Raw genomic sequence first — 16,099 nt, 5'->3', positions numbered from 1 at the left:
AAATTATTTCTCTTCACGTTCCAAAGAATTTTCGTTATTTTGTTCTATTTTGATATCCAACGTCTCGTCATTCGTTTTTATATCAAGATCTTTGATAAAGCAATGCCAATCAATACCAGAACCACAATCCGGTTCTTTTTCTGATGCCCACCATAATGCTGTCTGTGTATAAATATACATTAAATTATTAATAAAATAATATGTTCAAAAAACTCGGGATGGATTGTAAAGTTTTTTAAAACCAATTATTTGCCTGATCAAAATCATTCGTATTTTTCGACGTTCATCAAAACTTTTTTCAATCCACCCTGGTAAAATATCAAAATACAATAACAACTAATGAAATACCTTAACATTTATGGGAATTGCAGGAGGTAATGGATTTATTTTAACGTTGATAAAATCCAATAAATCGTTGTAATCTATTTTACCTTCCTCATCTTTGCGTAAACTTTATAAATTGTAATAACAATTATTAAATTAGCTTTTAAAAAATAATCAATAGAAAATTTGTGAAAACACTTACTTATCCAACATCGAATTTATTAATTCGATATCCAATGGTATTCTACAAGCGCGTACAACAGCGTAAACCGTACTTCGTGGTAAGTAACCAATTTTTTGTCTATCCCAATGTAAAAGATCTTCCTTTAATCTATCAGCCTCGTTCCATATATCTCGATTAAGTTCAGTATGAACCAATTGTCTAAATCCAAACAAACAAACAAAAAAATCCTATCTTACCAATTTTCAATTTAATATATATGGTACAATTATTATTTTTCTTTTTATTTGAATTACCTGACGTATTCCCTCGTGCGAAATTCTTTCTTTTCGTGTGAAGAATAACGTCTGGCAACTGTAATTATTTCGTGCTCGGTTATTTGATCTCCTAAATACATGCGCAAAGCATTCCTAAATTTGTCGTATTCCAACGTTTGAATTTTGTGTTCAGTTAACGTAGATGGCGAATAATTTTGAACAAATTCTTTATAAACTGGTGTTAATGCTTCTTTTAATTTTCTCATGATCAATTTGATATTTGCTTTGGGAAACTAATAAATAATAATTGAATAATTATGATAATTTGCTATTATAGAAAAAGAAAAAAAAACACGTTTATACCTTTTCGCAATTTAATTCCATGTAACGTAGCGCGTAATCGTCGGCAGAAATAATCGAGAAATGAAACTCGTTTATATTCAAACATGCTCCTATATAAAAATCTTCTGGCTTGAAATATTCCGGTTTTGTACTAGAGAATATGTTCTGTTTCGGTAACATTACCGGCATCTTTTTTAAAAATAAACATCTTCTAAAACCTAAAACAAAACAAGAAAATAATTTAAATTGGTAAACATTCATTTTACGAAAGGAATTTAACAAATTTATTACAACGAAAGACATACCTGAATTTCTTTTCGTTAATTCAAAAATAGAAATCGAATCGTCTATGAGATAAACTCTTATGATAAAATGTCTATCCAAATTTTCCGGTATTTTCGATATCATTTGTGCACGAAATCTTAAAACTCGACTGTTGAAACCTTGCCTATTTATTTAGAAAATAAAATAATTCCAAATGCAATGAGATTAAAATTTGAACAAAAAAAAAAAAAATAAAAATGACGAATAATAAATCTAACTTATCGTAATGTAGAAATTTAACGAAATCCGTTTTAGGTGCTTTCGGTATCATCGTTAAACAATTTCCAAGAGAATCGTCGTAAGAACCGAAACCATTGTACGGTGGAATGTATTTTTCAACAGGTAAACAAATCTCATCTTTTTTTTGCGGTCTCTCCAACGGAATAAAATCGTTTAATCCATATTTGGTTCTTAAAAGTTAAATCAATATTTCAATATACAATTTTTTATCCTTCATTTGTGAGATTAATATTTATTCTATAATATAAATCACCTGTAATATTCTTTCGTGAATGTGTCCATGTCCGTTATAACAACAGTTCTTCCAAAAACGTTCATTTTAGCACCTATTGATAATTCATTATCCCTGTAATATTCTTTCTTCGTTAATCCAGTATTTAATGAGTCTATCATCGTATAAGTTCGATTAGTATCGTCACTCATTACGTTTAAAATTGTAAAAGGATCACCAGCACCGATTGGATCCAATCCCGAAAAAAACTAAAATTGATTTAAAATTTTTAATACGTTGATGGAACACGATCTTATAAATAAATTTAAATCAAAATTGATTGTTATATTAAATAAAATATTACTTTAGGTATTTTCATTCTTTTAACAAGAGTACATCCAGAATCTCTTCCAGAATTGGGAGGAAAGTTTTCTTTGATTTCAATGGTATCGTCAGCAAGATAATAATGAATTTCAAGATCGTGTATAATACCATGAAGATTATCTGTGTCGTCCCAGTATCCATAAAATCTTAATACTTGTCTATCGTATTTTAAAAAATTACCAAGATTGTCAATTTTGTAAGTTCTTGGTTTTTTGGGAAAATTTGGCTGTTAAAATATTTCATGTTAATTTGTCACATGATAATACATTTAAATGTACACAATGTGTCTGAGATTTTATAGCAAAACATTGTCAGCCGTGCATATATTTGATTTTTAAATAAGCTTACGATTTTTCTTGCTTCCATGTATGGATCTTTAGGTATTTTAATTGGATCCGGTACTGGTATACCCATACGATTTAAAAATCGTCTTGTAAACTTGTCACAATCAACTATTTTATATACCCTACCATATATTTCCGGTTCTTTACCGATATTTAAATCTATGATATCATAAAATCTATATTTAACTGGATCTGGCATTGGAATTCTTTGACGTCTTACCAAAACACCTATAAATAAATAAATATTAAATATCAAATTAATAAAACTAATCAAAATTATTTTATCACCTTACAAAATGACTGTAGTATTTAACATCTTTCTTACATAATATATTTATATTAAATGATTTGTCTATATAGTTGTGTTTAAACAATTAATAATTACATTACGATCTGAATAAAAAAAAAACTTCATCATTTTGTAAGGTAATGTAAAATAATATTGACCGACAATTGTATAAATCCTTTTTTTTTTTTAATATTGTATATATACATATGGTAAAAAAAAAAGTTCAGAGATCATGCACCATTGAACCTTGTTCTAAGCCACTATTATCTACGATCGGCTCGGATATTTTCATTGTTCCGTCTTCTAAAAAAAACTTATTGTAACTTGACGAATTTGAAATGGTGATTTCCATCTTTCTTGTACGGTCTCTTGATAATACGCATCGAACATTAATCTCTAAAGTAAATAAAATAAATATTAAGAAAAACTGTACAAATATATTGTTATTTAATTAGATAATTGATCAAATTATACTTGGCCATCGTATGCTATCCAAGGTGGTATCTCCTGTACTTCACCACGTGGATAAATAGATGGATAACGACCAAAGTCAGATTTTTTTTCAGAAAGGTAATAAACACCATCGTGTATTTTGTCAAAGTATTGGCTTCTATGAAATTTAGTACGACCTAGCTGTAATTTAAAATGATATATCTTTTTTCTACTTTATATGTCATTTGATAATTATTACTATGTGTCAAATTGAGATCTTACATTCTTATCAAAATTGAATCCAGGTAGAAGAGGTAGTACTGGTGCTCGTAACATTTTTTTTATAAATTAATATAAATATTTCAAAATTATAATAAAATAATATTTTAATAAACTTCCTAATCGTGGTGAATGAGATATAACCAAACGAACAGACGACTTATTTACTAAGGTTGTTACCTTGGTGATAACTATTACGCACACGTGATAATACCTTTTTTCTACTTTTTGCAGGATAATTCTTTTTATATATTTTTTTTCCTTATCACATTAAAATATCGTATTTCGTTTAATTCATTTACAAATATTCATTTACAATAATACAATAATTACAAGTCTCGATGTTCTATTTATATTTTTTTATTGTTATCAATGATTTATATTGTTACATGTTTATATATTATATATAACACAAAAAAACATAGTACACATATGTATATATATATATATATATTAATATATATTAATATTTTTATGATGTAGAAAATAATGAATTGTCTTCAATAAAAAATATGCTATAAAAGTATATTTTTAGCAATTACTTTCTTCTGATAAAATACTTTCAAATAGACAATATTTATATGATTTTGTAGCATATATTATATTATATTTTCTTTCCACTCCATCCAGCATATATTCTTTCTTTCCATTATTATATAGTAAATGCATTTTGGTTATTTTTAAGCGTAATAAGTTAGTAACTTATACGTAATTTATTAAATAAGTATGAAACGAGGATAAATAAATAAAATAAAATTAATATATTAGAAATTAAATGTTCAACAGTAATATAATGTTTGTTATATTGTTTAAAGTTTAGTAATATCACAAACATAACTTTATAATAATTCGGACGGTTTTTTTTTAAGATTTAACTATTGTAATAATCATCTGAAATAGGAACGCGAGTTAGCACCGAAGATATGTTCTTTGTTAATATAAAAAGCTATTAATTGAATATCGATAGATTTAGGCACATGCACAGTTCATAAAATTTTGTCTTTAACACCAATTATCGTCGTTATCATTTTTGGTTTTGTTTTGTTTTTTAATCTTTCGTCTCTGGCTCTAAATCATACCAAGTAGTTTGTGATTTATTAACATAAACCTCGCTTAAATTTAAACGAAGTTGGCCCATAATTTTGCTACCGGTAGAAAGCCAACCTTTCTGCGTGCAAACAGAAACCTCTAATATGCGTGAATTTAAATCAGCTTGCGATAAGAGATATTCAAACTTTTCATCGAATATCGGATTACAATTGTCCTTCATTACGGCCGTTTTACGTTTTGTTTCTTTATGCTTGTCCGGTAGAAGGTAAAGTTTTACGTACGGATCTGGTATATTGGATGGATCATTTGGTGGAAGAGGTAAATTTCTGTAATATATAAAAATCATTAAAAAATATCTATTTAATTTTATATATTATTAAATATAATAAAAAAAAATAAAATGAAAATACTTACGCAACTTTGTGAACATCAACAATAAGTTTTTGTCTTTGAACACTGTACCGTATAGTTAATTGTATTCTTCCTAATTTCGATTCACCGGCAGACGATGTAGTACTTGGAGTTCTATGAATAAGACCTGGAGATGATGAAGAAGAAAGAGATGGTGCGGAATTAACAATAATATCCTCCTCTTCCGCATGCGAAATCGTTTCTTCAATTGGTGCTATTGGAGCAGATGCAGTACTATTGATTGATTCCTTTGAAGATTGTTTTTTAAGAGGACTTGGAGGTACTACAATAGAAATACAATGAATCAGGTAATATATTTTATATACTTTCGAGCAATAACAGACACAATAAATATTCTTAAACTTACCACTAGATTGAAAGGCATTACTGACGTTGGATTCTTGACGTACCATTTGTTTAATCAATTCATTTTCTTTATCATCTTCGTCTTCAGAAGTAAGTTCCGGTTCTTCGTATTTGAGAATCTACATGTAATGATAATTAAGAATTATTTTTAAATAAAAATAGGTCATTCTTATTTAAACATATATTAATTCGTATAATTATTACTTACACTTAAGGACATCGATAAGACAAGTTTACTATCCGCTTCTGCCATTTGTAAATCGTATGGTTGTTGAGTTACTTCAAGATTATCTTTTTCGGTAAGTAAAGAAATCTTGTAAGACATTTCTCCGACCGTCATATTAGTCTTCTCATCGAATATCTATATAAACAAATTCAATAAAAAAAATTAGAAAATAATTTAATAAATACTGTATTGTAATTTTAATATCATCGAATAGATCAATGACCTGGATGTGCATTATACTGGATTCTGGATTGCTGATTAGAAAAGTAAACCCTTGTTCCCATACCGGATCACATGATCTTAATATTGTATTAGTCCGTTGTGTTTGATTATCAATGCTCGCTTGAAGATATACATCAGGCTGTTTACTTCCACGAAGACACTGAAATATTTTTCATAATTATTTATCTTCATTATTATAATATAATAAAATAAAATAAAATAAAATATTCCTTACGGGTAAATTTTTAGCTGAATCTACGTAAAGAATAAGTACAGCCGTACTCATAGATGTTACACGAAGTTCTTGAGTTTCCATTAATGCCTACAAAAAAAATATATACATACATATTTCTTTATGTTAATTTATGATAAAACTATTAATACAATGATATACTTACAGCTTGCAAATAACTAAGATTTTTTGTAAGTTGAAGCCATGTTAATCTTAAATGAACCATTCCATGTTTTGCTTGTTCCAAGGATACCCACTTTTAAATAACATTGATCATCGTTAAATGATTAATTAATATTGTAATACTTAAATAATATTTATTTACATACCGTATCTAATACTCCCTTCTTTTTAACGCGATTGACTTCTATTGTGGCCCTATAAATTTAGAATATGTATTGATTGCAAATTTTTTTTTCTTTTTTCTTTTTTTCTTAACATCTATATTCATCTGTATTTCTTTTTTTATAAAAGCAAAATAAACGTTGCATTCTATGATATGCTAATAAAACTTAAGTGATGATTATACAGTGTTATATAAATACATCATATGATGAAGCAAGGTACATACAATAGCAAAAATAATATAGCTATAGTATATACAACACTGCAATATTTTAATCTCACTGATAGTAAATACTTCAAAGCTAATGATTTATGTGCAATAGTTATGTAGTTAATTAAATAATAATAATACATTTATTAATTAATAACACATGCAAAACATGCTATGATATAAATTGTACTGTTTACAAATATTCCCCAATTTAAATAAATATTATAATAAATAGAATGTAATAAGAGTAACATGGTGACATGAATCTGAAAAATAAAGATCTTTCTACTTTTTTTATATATATGAAATATTGTAGTATTGTATGAAACATTTTATATATATGAAACAAAGATTTAGGAATCATCGTGTATGCGTATAGAATTTAAATTCCTTCATATTACTCATGCTATATAAACAGAAGTTTGAATGTTGTATCTTTTTCATACACTGTTGAAATGCAAGCTCATGATTCATAGTTAAGGGATAGAATAGATATACTATTCTCTAAGAATTGATTCGAATGTAATTTATTATTCACATAGTATACTTGGTACAAGTAGCAATACCTGCCAAGTGGGTCATCCTGACCAGTGTTGTCTTTGTCAAAAAGCTCGGTAATCACGGTGTTGTAAGCTCCCAAACCCCCTTCAACTACAAACTGGCATTACATAAAATCATTATTGTTTTAGATCTTCTTATTTTAAGTCACCTAATCACTCTGCTTTTTTTAACTTGAAATTAATATTAAACAAAAAGAAAAACGAAAGAAAAAGGATACATCGTATCGTTTAAGAAAACATATTAAAGTAATCTAATAAAAATTATATAAAATAATAAAAAAAAATTAAATTATTCAAACATCTCGTGAAATATGAATAATTATTTTGTTTTGTTCGTATTTCACGAATACAAAGCTACAAAATTACGTATACAAAATGTAGACATTTAATTTTAAAAATTATTAGTAAAAAACAGAAAAAAAACATATTCGTCGTACAAAAGCACGCACACCATTGTAAGTAAAATTAGTATAGGCATTTTTGTTTTTAAATTTTGTAATTGGTTCTCATTAAATGGTGTTATCATCTAATAAGACATTACTACCTGCCAAGAAAGTCATCAAATTGCATAGAAGGAAAACTTGGATCCCAATCCCAAAGGGACACCACAGCTTCTTGTTTAATGCATGAACTGATCACAGCCTGTGTGTCAATATTATGAAGTGAAATACGAATATAATTGAAAATACTACTTTGATAGATTTTAAATAATATGCAATATACAACTTTGTTTCAATTTACTCGAACCATTAATTATAAATTATTACATATAACTTTTTTTTTTTTAATAGAATATAGATATTTTTTTTTTTAAATTCCTTATAAATTGATTTTTATTTTCATGTGTATTAATTATCCAAAAATATTTGTAGTAGAAAGCATCATCAATAATTGAAATTAAATAAAAATGATATATTCATGCATTGGTAAAACCATGCTTCCACACAAATATACAATAATTACCTAAAATTTCACTTTTACCACAAACATGCAAATATTTTACAGTATTATAGATGATGATAATAATAAAGCAGCTTGTAATAGAAAAATATGTGAATGATAAGATCAATAAATATTAATATATATATATATATATATAAGTTTACAAATGACATTATATAAATGTGCATATGTATACAGTGAGTGTCTGAAGTTTTTCCAGTTAAACACAACTCAGACACTTTGTATATATACATTTGTTAAGATTTGAACTTCTTTTATTATTAAAAAAAAAAATCACAATAATAAATTACGAAAATTAGGATACTCTTTGATCTTAATTTGAAAAATAAGAAAATAATGTAATATATTATTTTATCATACCTTCCAAGGCTTTCATCGCCTTTAGTATCATCATAGTCCCACACAAGTACTGTCAGTTGTTGAGCGATGGCCGATGAGATGGCACACTGGTCCACATAATGTGTCACACATCACATACACACATACATACTGAATAGTGATATTAAATTAAAATAACATGTACTAAAATGTACCCGATCTAGACTTTTAAATAGAAGCTAATTTAATCCTTAGCACCAAATGAAATTTTCAACATAAAAATAATGATAAAGGGATCCTTTTATGTTTAAGCAAATATTAGTAGATGTTAGAGAGATATGAAGTGTTAGATTAGTCGTATTCTCCTGATGAAACTAAAATAAAGTAAAGAAAATTTGTTTATGATATTTAAACATAATACTTATCGAATAATCAATAAATAAAAAATGTTTAAATCAATGTAATTGTTTCTTTGATAGATAAAGAATATTTCTTACCATTCAATAGATTTTGAAGGAGATGCGAAAGAATATCTTATGTAATCGATTGCAGTGAAGCTCATGCATTATATATGTGTTTATAAAAGTTTATACGATACGTTAATTGGAATAAATTAATCATACCTCACACCAAAAGTCCCATTTTGGATTGACAGTATTGTCAATAGTTTTCGTCCTAAATTGTTGAGCACCAACATTTACAATAGCATATGGATCAGATTTCCCTTTACCTAACATACCAATATCTTTTTTCATAAGGTGCTTTGCTTCAATAACATGAATTCTTAAAATACCCTATGGAAATGATTAAAGAAGATAATTTTAATAAATGATATAAATAAATGTATATATATTAGACAATTAAATAATTAATTACGATTACCTCAGGTTCAGGTATTTTCAATGTTTCTACTGGTATTTGTTCGCTCAAAGGAATAACAATTTTATTAGGCAATACTACAATTGCAGCTATTTGTTCTATAATAGTTTTTCTTAAGGTTTCACTATTAAACATAATATTTCATGTTAATCCAATGTATTTTATTATTTATTTGTAATAATTCCAAGTACTTTACCTAAAACCAGGAAGATCAAGTACATCGGCTACACCCACTAAATTAAAGTTGATTGCTGGTACGTTTAAAAAGAAGGCCTGTATTCCTCCAATTATTGGTATCACCGATATTATTGGTTTCATAACAATGCGCATTAGACCTCGAAGCTAATATAATAATAATTAATAGATTTATAAACATTTTTTAAATACATTAAAGATGTGTACAACTTTTAGAATATTTACCTGGAAATCTTTGATACCACCTTGTATGTTTCCAACAGAAAATGTAATATCACAATCTCCAGCATACCTAAAAATATAATGTTTATTTTCATATTCATTTCATTATCATGTATTTATCTAAATTAAATACGAACATCACATCGGCATCTAAGATGATTTCATTTCTGGAAGTATTTTTATCGTAAACTTTTATTCCATAAATTTTGAGAGGCTGAAATAAAATATTATTTGTGAATAGTAAATCATGTCGATGAATATATATTATGTTTATTAAATGTAACTTACAATTCTGCCCAAAACTAATCGTTCAAATTGAAATCCTTTGATCTTATAATCGGCTAGCTTTTGAACGATAGATGGTTCTATCGTTTGTTTGCAAAGTTCACGAGCGTACTGATTAATGCTTGGCCAAACTTTGTACAATATCTAAAAATAGTAAACATAAACAAAGGATAAAATTAAAACAGATAAATTATTGGTTAAATATAAGAGAGATTTACTCTACCCTATTCAACCATTCAGCTCTATCAAAATCAGGAAAATAAACCCAAGATGGTAATTCGTCCATTCTTTTACCGATCAATTCTTTTTCATTAGCCATTACACTGGCTTGCGCAGTGATGGCTCTTAATTGTTGATCCTTCTGTCTTTCTGATTTCCATACCAAAAGTATAATAGGAGCGATTAGCCATGCTAAGCTAAAATTCATGTATCCCCAACTCCATATAATACCGGTAGTTGTTAAGTTTACAAAGAATGATTTAAATAACGAAGACATGGTCATATGTGGCCAAATATTTGGTTTAGATACTTTATTGTCGCATGGATTAGGCTCCATAATTATGATTTTTAATTATGAACAATATTGTTCATATAATTTAAATGTCACTCGCGCGATGTCTATTTTAATTTTCCTAAAAAATAAAAAACATTATCTATATATTAAGAAATATTATTAACACGTTGACTGCCACGTCTGTCATTCACCAGAATTATGGCCTCTATGGCAAAACATGTCAAACTTACGTGGCACAGTTAACCTGTTAATTTAATTATAAAAAATAATTATAATAAAAAATATAATAATACAAATCCTCAAATAAATTTTTAGTTTGTCCTAAAGATTTGTGTCTTTTTCTTTATGACTTTTACATGCATGTAATGTTAGTTATTTTATGTTATTTTACTCATATATCTATATATAATTTATTTTATAAAAAAAAAAATTAAAAAAAAATAATATACAGAATAAATCCCAAATAAATCAATAAAATAACCTAAAGAAAAAATATTATGCACGTAAAAATTATTAAGGAAAAATAAAATATTTTGTTAGAGCAACATATTGAAAACGTGGAAAATAAATAATTGCAAGTTATAAGAGTTATGAGATGAAACGAGTTATAAGATAAATTGCACGATGATTTGTTTATAGCAAATTGATGTAGGATGCAATTTGTGTCAAGTGTGCAAGAATATAATGTGAATGACTTACACTTATAATAGAACGTTCAGTAGTTTGTTCTTTCAAACGGTAATAATCAAGCTATGATGCCAATGGATAAATTAATTTTTAGTTATTAGTCATACATCTGCTTTTTCAAGGACGTTGAGAGTTAAATTAGATATTTCAAAGATTTCCCTGAAGTCTACTGCAGATTCATAACTGGAATCATGACGTCAGCAGTCAGCTTATTGCTTGAACTTGCCCAATATACATTTGTCAAGACGCCATTGTTATGAACGAACTCTTCCTACTTCGTGACATCTTTTTTCATAACACATAGATGATCAATTTTGTACCGATTGAAAAGTGTCTTTTACTGTGTTAATTGTTTGTTTATTGTGCATAAAATACATTAACCAAGTTTAAACATGGGTCTCGTTTGTTCCACAGCGCAGGTAAATTATTTCTTTCTTTTGTTCTTATTCAATTATATCAGGGATGCAAAAATTGACATTTTGATTTTGATTTAATGCGTATATATATGTTATTTTTACTCTTTGCAATATTAAATTTCACAATGAAATGTCATTATTGTGTTAGGTTATATTTGATATAAATATGCGAAGAAATTTTTATGGTTATGTTATTTCTTTGTCATATATTTAATTAATATATATATATGATTTAGCATAATTTAATTATGTTTGACATGATCAATAAATGAGACAAAATTATATCTGAATGGTTTGAAAAGTTTTATGTCTATTGTAGAAAGAATTTTTTTAGTTTTGCTCTAACACACTTTCATTTTTTGACATACAATGGATGATCAGAAAAGAATATATTCAAAATTTTTCAACTCACTTCTTTGTAGACATAAGTCAATTTTCTACTGTTAATGTTATTATATCAATAATATTTATATTATTTGTTACAGCTTGCCTGCCTGTGTGGCAGTACAGCGTGTAGTTTCTGTTGTTCACAATGCCCAACTTGTCGTAACAGCACTAGCACTCGCATTATGTATGCATTGTTATTAATGCTTGGTACTATAGCTGCGTGCATTACTATGGCGCCTGGTTTACAAGATGCTCTTAAAAAGGTAGTAAGCCTTATATTTATTTCTATTCTTATTTTTTCAATATTTAAGAAAATAATATTATTTTTCTTTTAATAGGTTCCATTTTGTGCTAATAGCACAAATTATGTCCCGTCTTCATTTACTGTAGACTGCGAATCAGCGGTTGGTTATTTAGCTGTATATAGAATATGTTTTATTCTTGCATTATACTTTTTCATGATGTCCGTCATGATGATCAGAGTTAGAAGCTCCAAAGATCCACGAGCACCCATACAAAATGGGTAAGTTTATACTGAATTAAAAAAAAAAGGATAAAATAAAGAATTATTATTGTTTTGGAATGTTTACTTATATTATTTAACATATGTTACAGATTTTGGGCGATAAAATATCTTCTAATAATTGGTGGTATAATCGGTGCTTTCTTCATACCTGAAAAATCATTTGGTTCAACCTGGATGTATTTTGGAATGATAGGTGGTTTCTTTTTCATTATTATACAGTTGATCTTAATTGTGGACTTTGCACATTCTTGGGCAGATGCCTGGGTTGGTAATTACGAAGATACAGAATCAAAAAGTTGGTATGTAACTTTTTACAATTCTTAGAATTTATATATTTGTAGAATTTATAATAATAATAATAATACTTTTAAAATTAATTATAGGTATGCAGCACTTATGGGAGCTACTTTGTTTAATTATGCTGTTGCTATTACTGGTGTTGTATTACTTTATGTATATTTCACTCATGTAAGTTTTTTTTTTATAAAATTGTTTATGTATATATTTTATATAATTAATTATTTATTTGATATTTTCAGCCCTACGACTGTGCGCTTAACAAATTCTTTATTTCATTTAATCTTATTTTATGCGTAATTATCAGCATAATTTCTATTCTTCCAAGTGTACAAAAATATCAGCCACATTCTGGTTTACTTCAACCATCTATAGTTTCATTGTACGTCGTTTATCTAACATGGAGCGGAATTTCCAACAGCCCAGGTATCAAATATACAAATTAAATTAATTATAAGTATTTATGATATTTTGATTTTATTAATCTTTTATAATTATGTTCACAGATCGTACTTGCAATCCTGGATTCTTTGGAATAATCTCTAATGACAAACATGCTCAAAATCGTGTTGCTTTTGATAAGGAAAGCATAATTGGTCTCATAATATGGTTCAGCTGTGTTTTGTATAGTTCTCTACGTACGGCATCAAAATCATCCAAGATCACCATGTCTGAAAATGTTTTAGTTAAAGATAATGGAGCTGGTAAGAATAAAATGATATATCAATAGTTTTATATTAGTTGAGTTAATTCACATATTTTTGGCAAATTTTATATGATAGATATTATAAATGTTGCATGGAAATAATCATTTCTCTCTAACAATTTTTAATTATCATTTAAACATCCCAAATTTGACGGGTTATCAATTATCTTAAGATCATTCAGTTCATTTAATACATATATCTATTATTGTAAATAAAACTGCCTTAATAAGTATTAACTCTTTTACACAGTCAGGAATGCAGGAGACCAGTATCTTATCGACAATGAAGGTAGGCACACATAGCTCTATCACATACCTTAATGCAATTTTTAATTAACGCATCTACTCTTAGTCTTCTTTATTTTTATCATTGAAGTATCTGCATTTCAGAATTTTAACATTTCCACAAAATATTTGTCATCTTTGCAATAGATTTCACTTTGCTTGAGTAAAATATTATGTATTAAATTGTAACTTAAAGTAGAATTAAAGTAGTAGAAAGGAAGAAAAAAAAATACAAAATAATCTTGCTTTATAATCAGCGTGTGCCTGCTTGAATTGTCTTTTTTCTTTATTTGCTTTCTAAATTTTAATTATTTGTATTTTATTTTACGAGATAGATAAAAATGAATTTATATATGTAAATATATATAAATGATAATTATTTATAATCATTCATTATCATATTGTGGAAATATTAAATTAATATATTTAAGAGATATTTTTAACAATTGCACAATTTATAATGCCATGCATTTGTGCGATTGTTTATTTTCTGGAACATAATTAGATTATACTGCAGTAGAAGGTCGCAATGGGGATGCAGAAAGTGGTGAAGCTAAAGTTTGGGACAACGAAGAAGAAACTGTGGCATACAACTGGAGCTTCTTCCATTTAATGTTCGCACTTGCAACTTTGTATGTGATGATGACTCTTACTAATTGGTATGAGTAAGTATTTCAAAGTATTTTCTATATTTCATATAAATTTATTATCTTTCTTGTTGATAATGATTAAATAATAATAAAAAAAATATATAAATTTCTTTTATTCACAGACCTAATTCAAATTTGGATACTTTAAATTCCAATGTTGCATCAATGTGGGTGAAAATAATTTCTTCATGGTTATGCATGACCCTTTACGTTTGGTCATTGGTTGCACCAATACTCTTCCCGAATCGAGAATTTTCATAAATTTAGAGGCTTTACCAAGGAAAGTTAACAACTAATTAAACAGGTATCTTTATATTCATTTTAAGCTTGATATTTAATGCATCAATGATAACATGATACATTTTAATAATCTAGCTTGTTCTTTTCATCTTTGCTCATGCAAAGATTAATATATTAATATATTGCTTGTTAATCTAATTAACAACGTTCTTAAGTGATATAATAAAAAATAATATATACAAATATTTACATATATAGATATACATAACATAAAAGTATAAAATTAAATAAAAAATATTATTCACAATATTTTCATTGTTAGATAGTTTAAAACATTTCTAAATATATTTACGCGCATGATTATTTCAATACTAACAATAAGTGCGTTTCTTTGATGTAACACCATTTATGCTTATCTATAATTAAATAATAACATTATGTACCACTCTAAGCATTTACTGGTAGACCATAATATGATGTTAAATAATATGATAAAATAATGACCATTAATTATGATGAAATATAATTATCAATATTAATATAATATATAATTATGAGTAATAAGATTTAAAGGATGTTATAATCATTGAAATGACTCTTTTTGCGGTTTGAAAAGATTTTTGTATTTTCAATTTTCATATCATTTTTCTTTTTCTTTTATTAATCATTAACATTATCTTTTTTATTTATCTTATTGAAACTTTTCATTTTTCTTTTTTTCTCTATTTTATTTTCAGTTAAAAACCTCTATCATGAATTATGTCAATATTACGACTTTTCTAATAAGTATCATTTTGTAATATTCTCTAATTACTTATAATATAATGTGTATAATATTCAAGATTTTTATCTTTAAGAAAATAATTTGTCTATATAAGTGTAGTATATTTGCTGATCAATATAGTTTTATGAAATATTGTAATATTTTATTATAAGTACTAGAACAAAATAAAAGAATAAATAAAAAATTATACTTCAATAAAAAATATACAATTAACGAGCGAAGTTGCACGCGAAAATGGCATTTATTTGAAATAAAATATACTATTCGATAATATTAATGGCTTATAGTTAAAATGAATAATGTGTGTTAGGAATTTTTAGGATTTGAAATATATATTTACATTTGTAATATTTTCTAATTAAAATCTAATATGACACGGTAGAAAAAATATTTATTAATTACAAAAAAAAGATAATAACAAGATAATTAAAAATATAGTAAATGAAAAAGAATAATATACAATAAACATTATTTACAATATGTATATATATATATATATATATATATATATACCA

At 26.5% G+C, this 16,099-nt stretch overlaps 3 protein-coding genes across 9 annotated transcripts; 1 reads left to right on the top strand and 2 right to left on the bottom strand.

Moving 5' to 3' along the window:
* LOC107069536 (EF-hand domain-containing family member C2) lies at positions 1-3,855 on the bottom strand. Its single transcript, XM_015326942.2, is given in 14 exon segments — positions 1-162; positions 349-451; positions 527-706; positions 802-1,055; positions 1,126-1,322; positions 1,410-1,552; positions 1,647-1,838; positions 1,922-2,148; positions 2,244-2,489; positions 2,612-2,835; positions 3,143-3,211; positions 3,214-3,292; positions 3,371-3,529; positions 3,611-3,855. Coding segments are annotated over 14 exon segments (2,286 nt in total). The 5' UTR covers positions 3,665-3,855; the 3' UTR covers positions 1-3.
* A 96-nt stretch (positions 3,856-3,951) lies between these two features.
* On the bottom strand, positions 3,952-11,462 carry Esyt2 (extended synaptotagmin-like protein 2). 2 transcript variants are annotated; one of them, XM_015326877.2, is made up of 17 exons: positions 11,306-11,462; positions 10,316-10,724; positions 10,096-10,236; positions 9,945-10,021; positions 9,811-9,877; positions 9,587-9,732; positions 9,394-9,514; positions 9,135-9,305; positions 8,554-8,639; positions 6,444-6,492; positions 6,281-6,370; positions 6,118-6,204; positions 5,884-6,042; positions 5,643-5,795; positions 5,436-5,553; positions 5,072-5,351; positions 3,952-4,983 (listed from the first exon to the last, which is right to left on the bottom strand). In XM_015326877.2, the coding sequence occupies exons 2-17, from the start codon at positions 10,646-10,648 to the stop codon at positions 4,656-4,658; spliced, it is 2,406 nt and encodes an 801-aa protein (XP_015182363.1). In that variant the 5' UTR covers positions 10,649-10,724; positions 11,306-11,462; the 3' UTR covers positions 3,952-4,655. The 2 variants fall into 2 exon arrangements, with proteins under 2 accessions (XP_015182363.1, XP_015182362.1); XM_015326876.2 differs by lacking the exon at positions 8,554-8,639 and adding an exon at positions 7,237-7,328.
* A 78-nt stretch (positions 11,463-11,540) lies between these two features.
* TMS1 (serine incorporator TMS1) lies at positions 11,541-15,805 on the top strand. 6 transcript variants are annotated; one of them, XM_015326881.2, is made up of 11 exons: positions 11,541-11,712; positions 12,195-12,359; positions 12,435-12,619; positions 12,712-12,921; positions 13,006-13,090; positions 13,162-13,345; positions 13,426-13,623; positions 13,876-13,914; positions 14,431-14,575; positions 14,683-14,864; positions 15,538-15,805. In XM_015326881.2, the coding sequence occupies exons 1-10, from the start codon at positions 11,686-11,688 to the stop codon at positions 14,819-14,821; spliced, it is 1,377 nt and encodes a 458-aa protein (XP_015182367.1). In that variant the 5' UTR covers positions 11,541-11,685; the 3' UTR covers positions 14,822-14,864; positions 15,538-15,805. The 6 variants fall into 6 exon arrangements, with proteins under 6 accessions (XP_015182367.1, XP_015182366.1, XP_015182364.1 ...); XM_015326880.2 differs by having other exon boundaries at positions 14,428-14,575; XM_015326878.2 differs by having other exon boundaries at positions 14,416-14,575.
* The last annotated feature ends 294 nt before the right edge of the window (positions 15,806-16,099 follow it).

This window comes from Polistes dominula, unplaced genomic scaffold, assembly GCF_049000335.1.
Source record: "Polistes dominula isolate Pdom_NZ unplaced genomic scaffold, Pdom_raw_medaka contig_73, whole genome shotgun sequence".
NCBI lineage: Eukaryota > Metazoa > Arthropoda > Insecta > Hymenoptera > Vespidae > Polistes > Polistes dominula.
This window is presented reverse-complemented; position numbering and strand designations above follow the sequence as displayed.

What these genes read in the sequence shown, in the direction of transcription:
- Esyt2 (XM_015326876.2), bottom strand. Translation starts at nt 10,648, where the DNA reads ATGGAGCCTAATCCATGCGACAATAAAGTATCTAAACCAAATATTTGG. An exon ending in AGAAGGGAGTATTAGATACG is followed by an intron (nt 6,371 to 6,443) that starts GTATGTAAATAA and finishes GTTATTTAAAAG; the next exon opens with TGGGTATCCTTGGAACAAGC. An exon ending in CCAGTATAATGCACATCCAG is followed by an intron (nt 5,796 to 5,883) that starts GTCATTGATCTA and finishes TTGTTTATATAG; the next exon opens with ATATTCGATGAGAAGACTAA.
- TMS1 (XM_015326878.2), top strand. Translation starts at nt 11,686, where the DNA reads ATGGGTCTCGTTTGTTCCACAGCGCAG. An exon ending in TCGTTTGTTCCACAGCGCAG is followed by an intron (nt 11,713 to 12,194) that starts GTAAATTATTTC and finishes TATTTGTTACAG; the next exon opens with CTTGCCTGCCTGTGTGGCAG. An exon ending in GTATCTTATCGACAATGAAG is followed by an intron (nt 13,915 to 14,415) that starts GTAGGCACACAT and finishes GAACATAATTAG; the next exon opens with ATTATACTGCAGTAGAAGGT.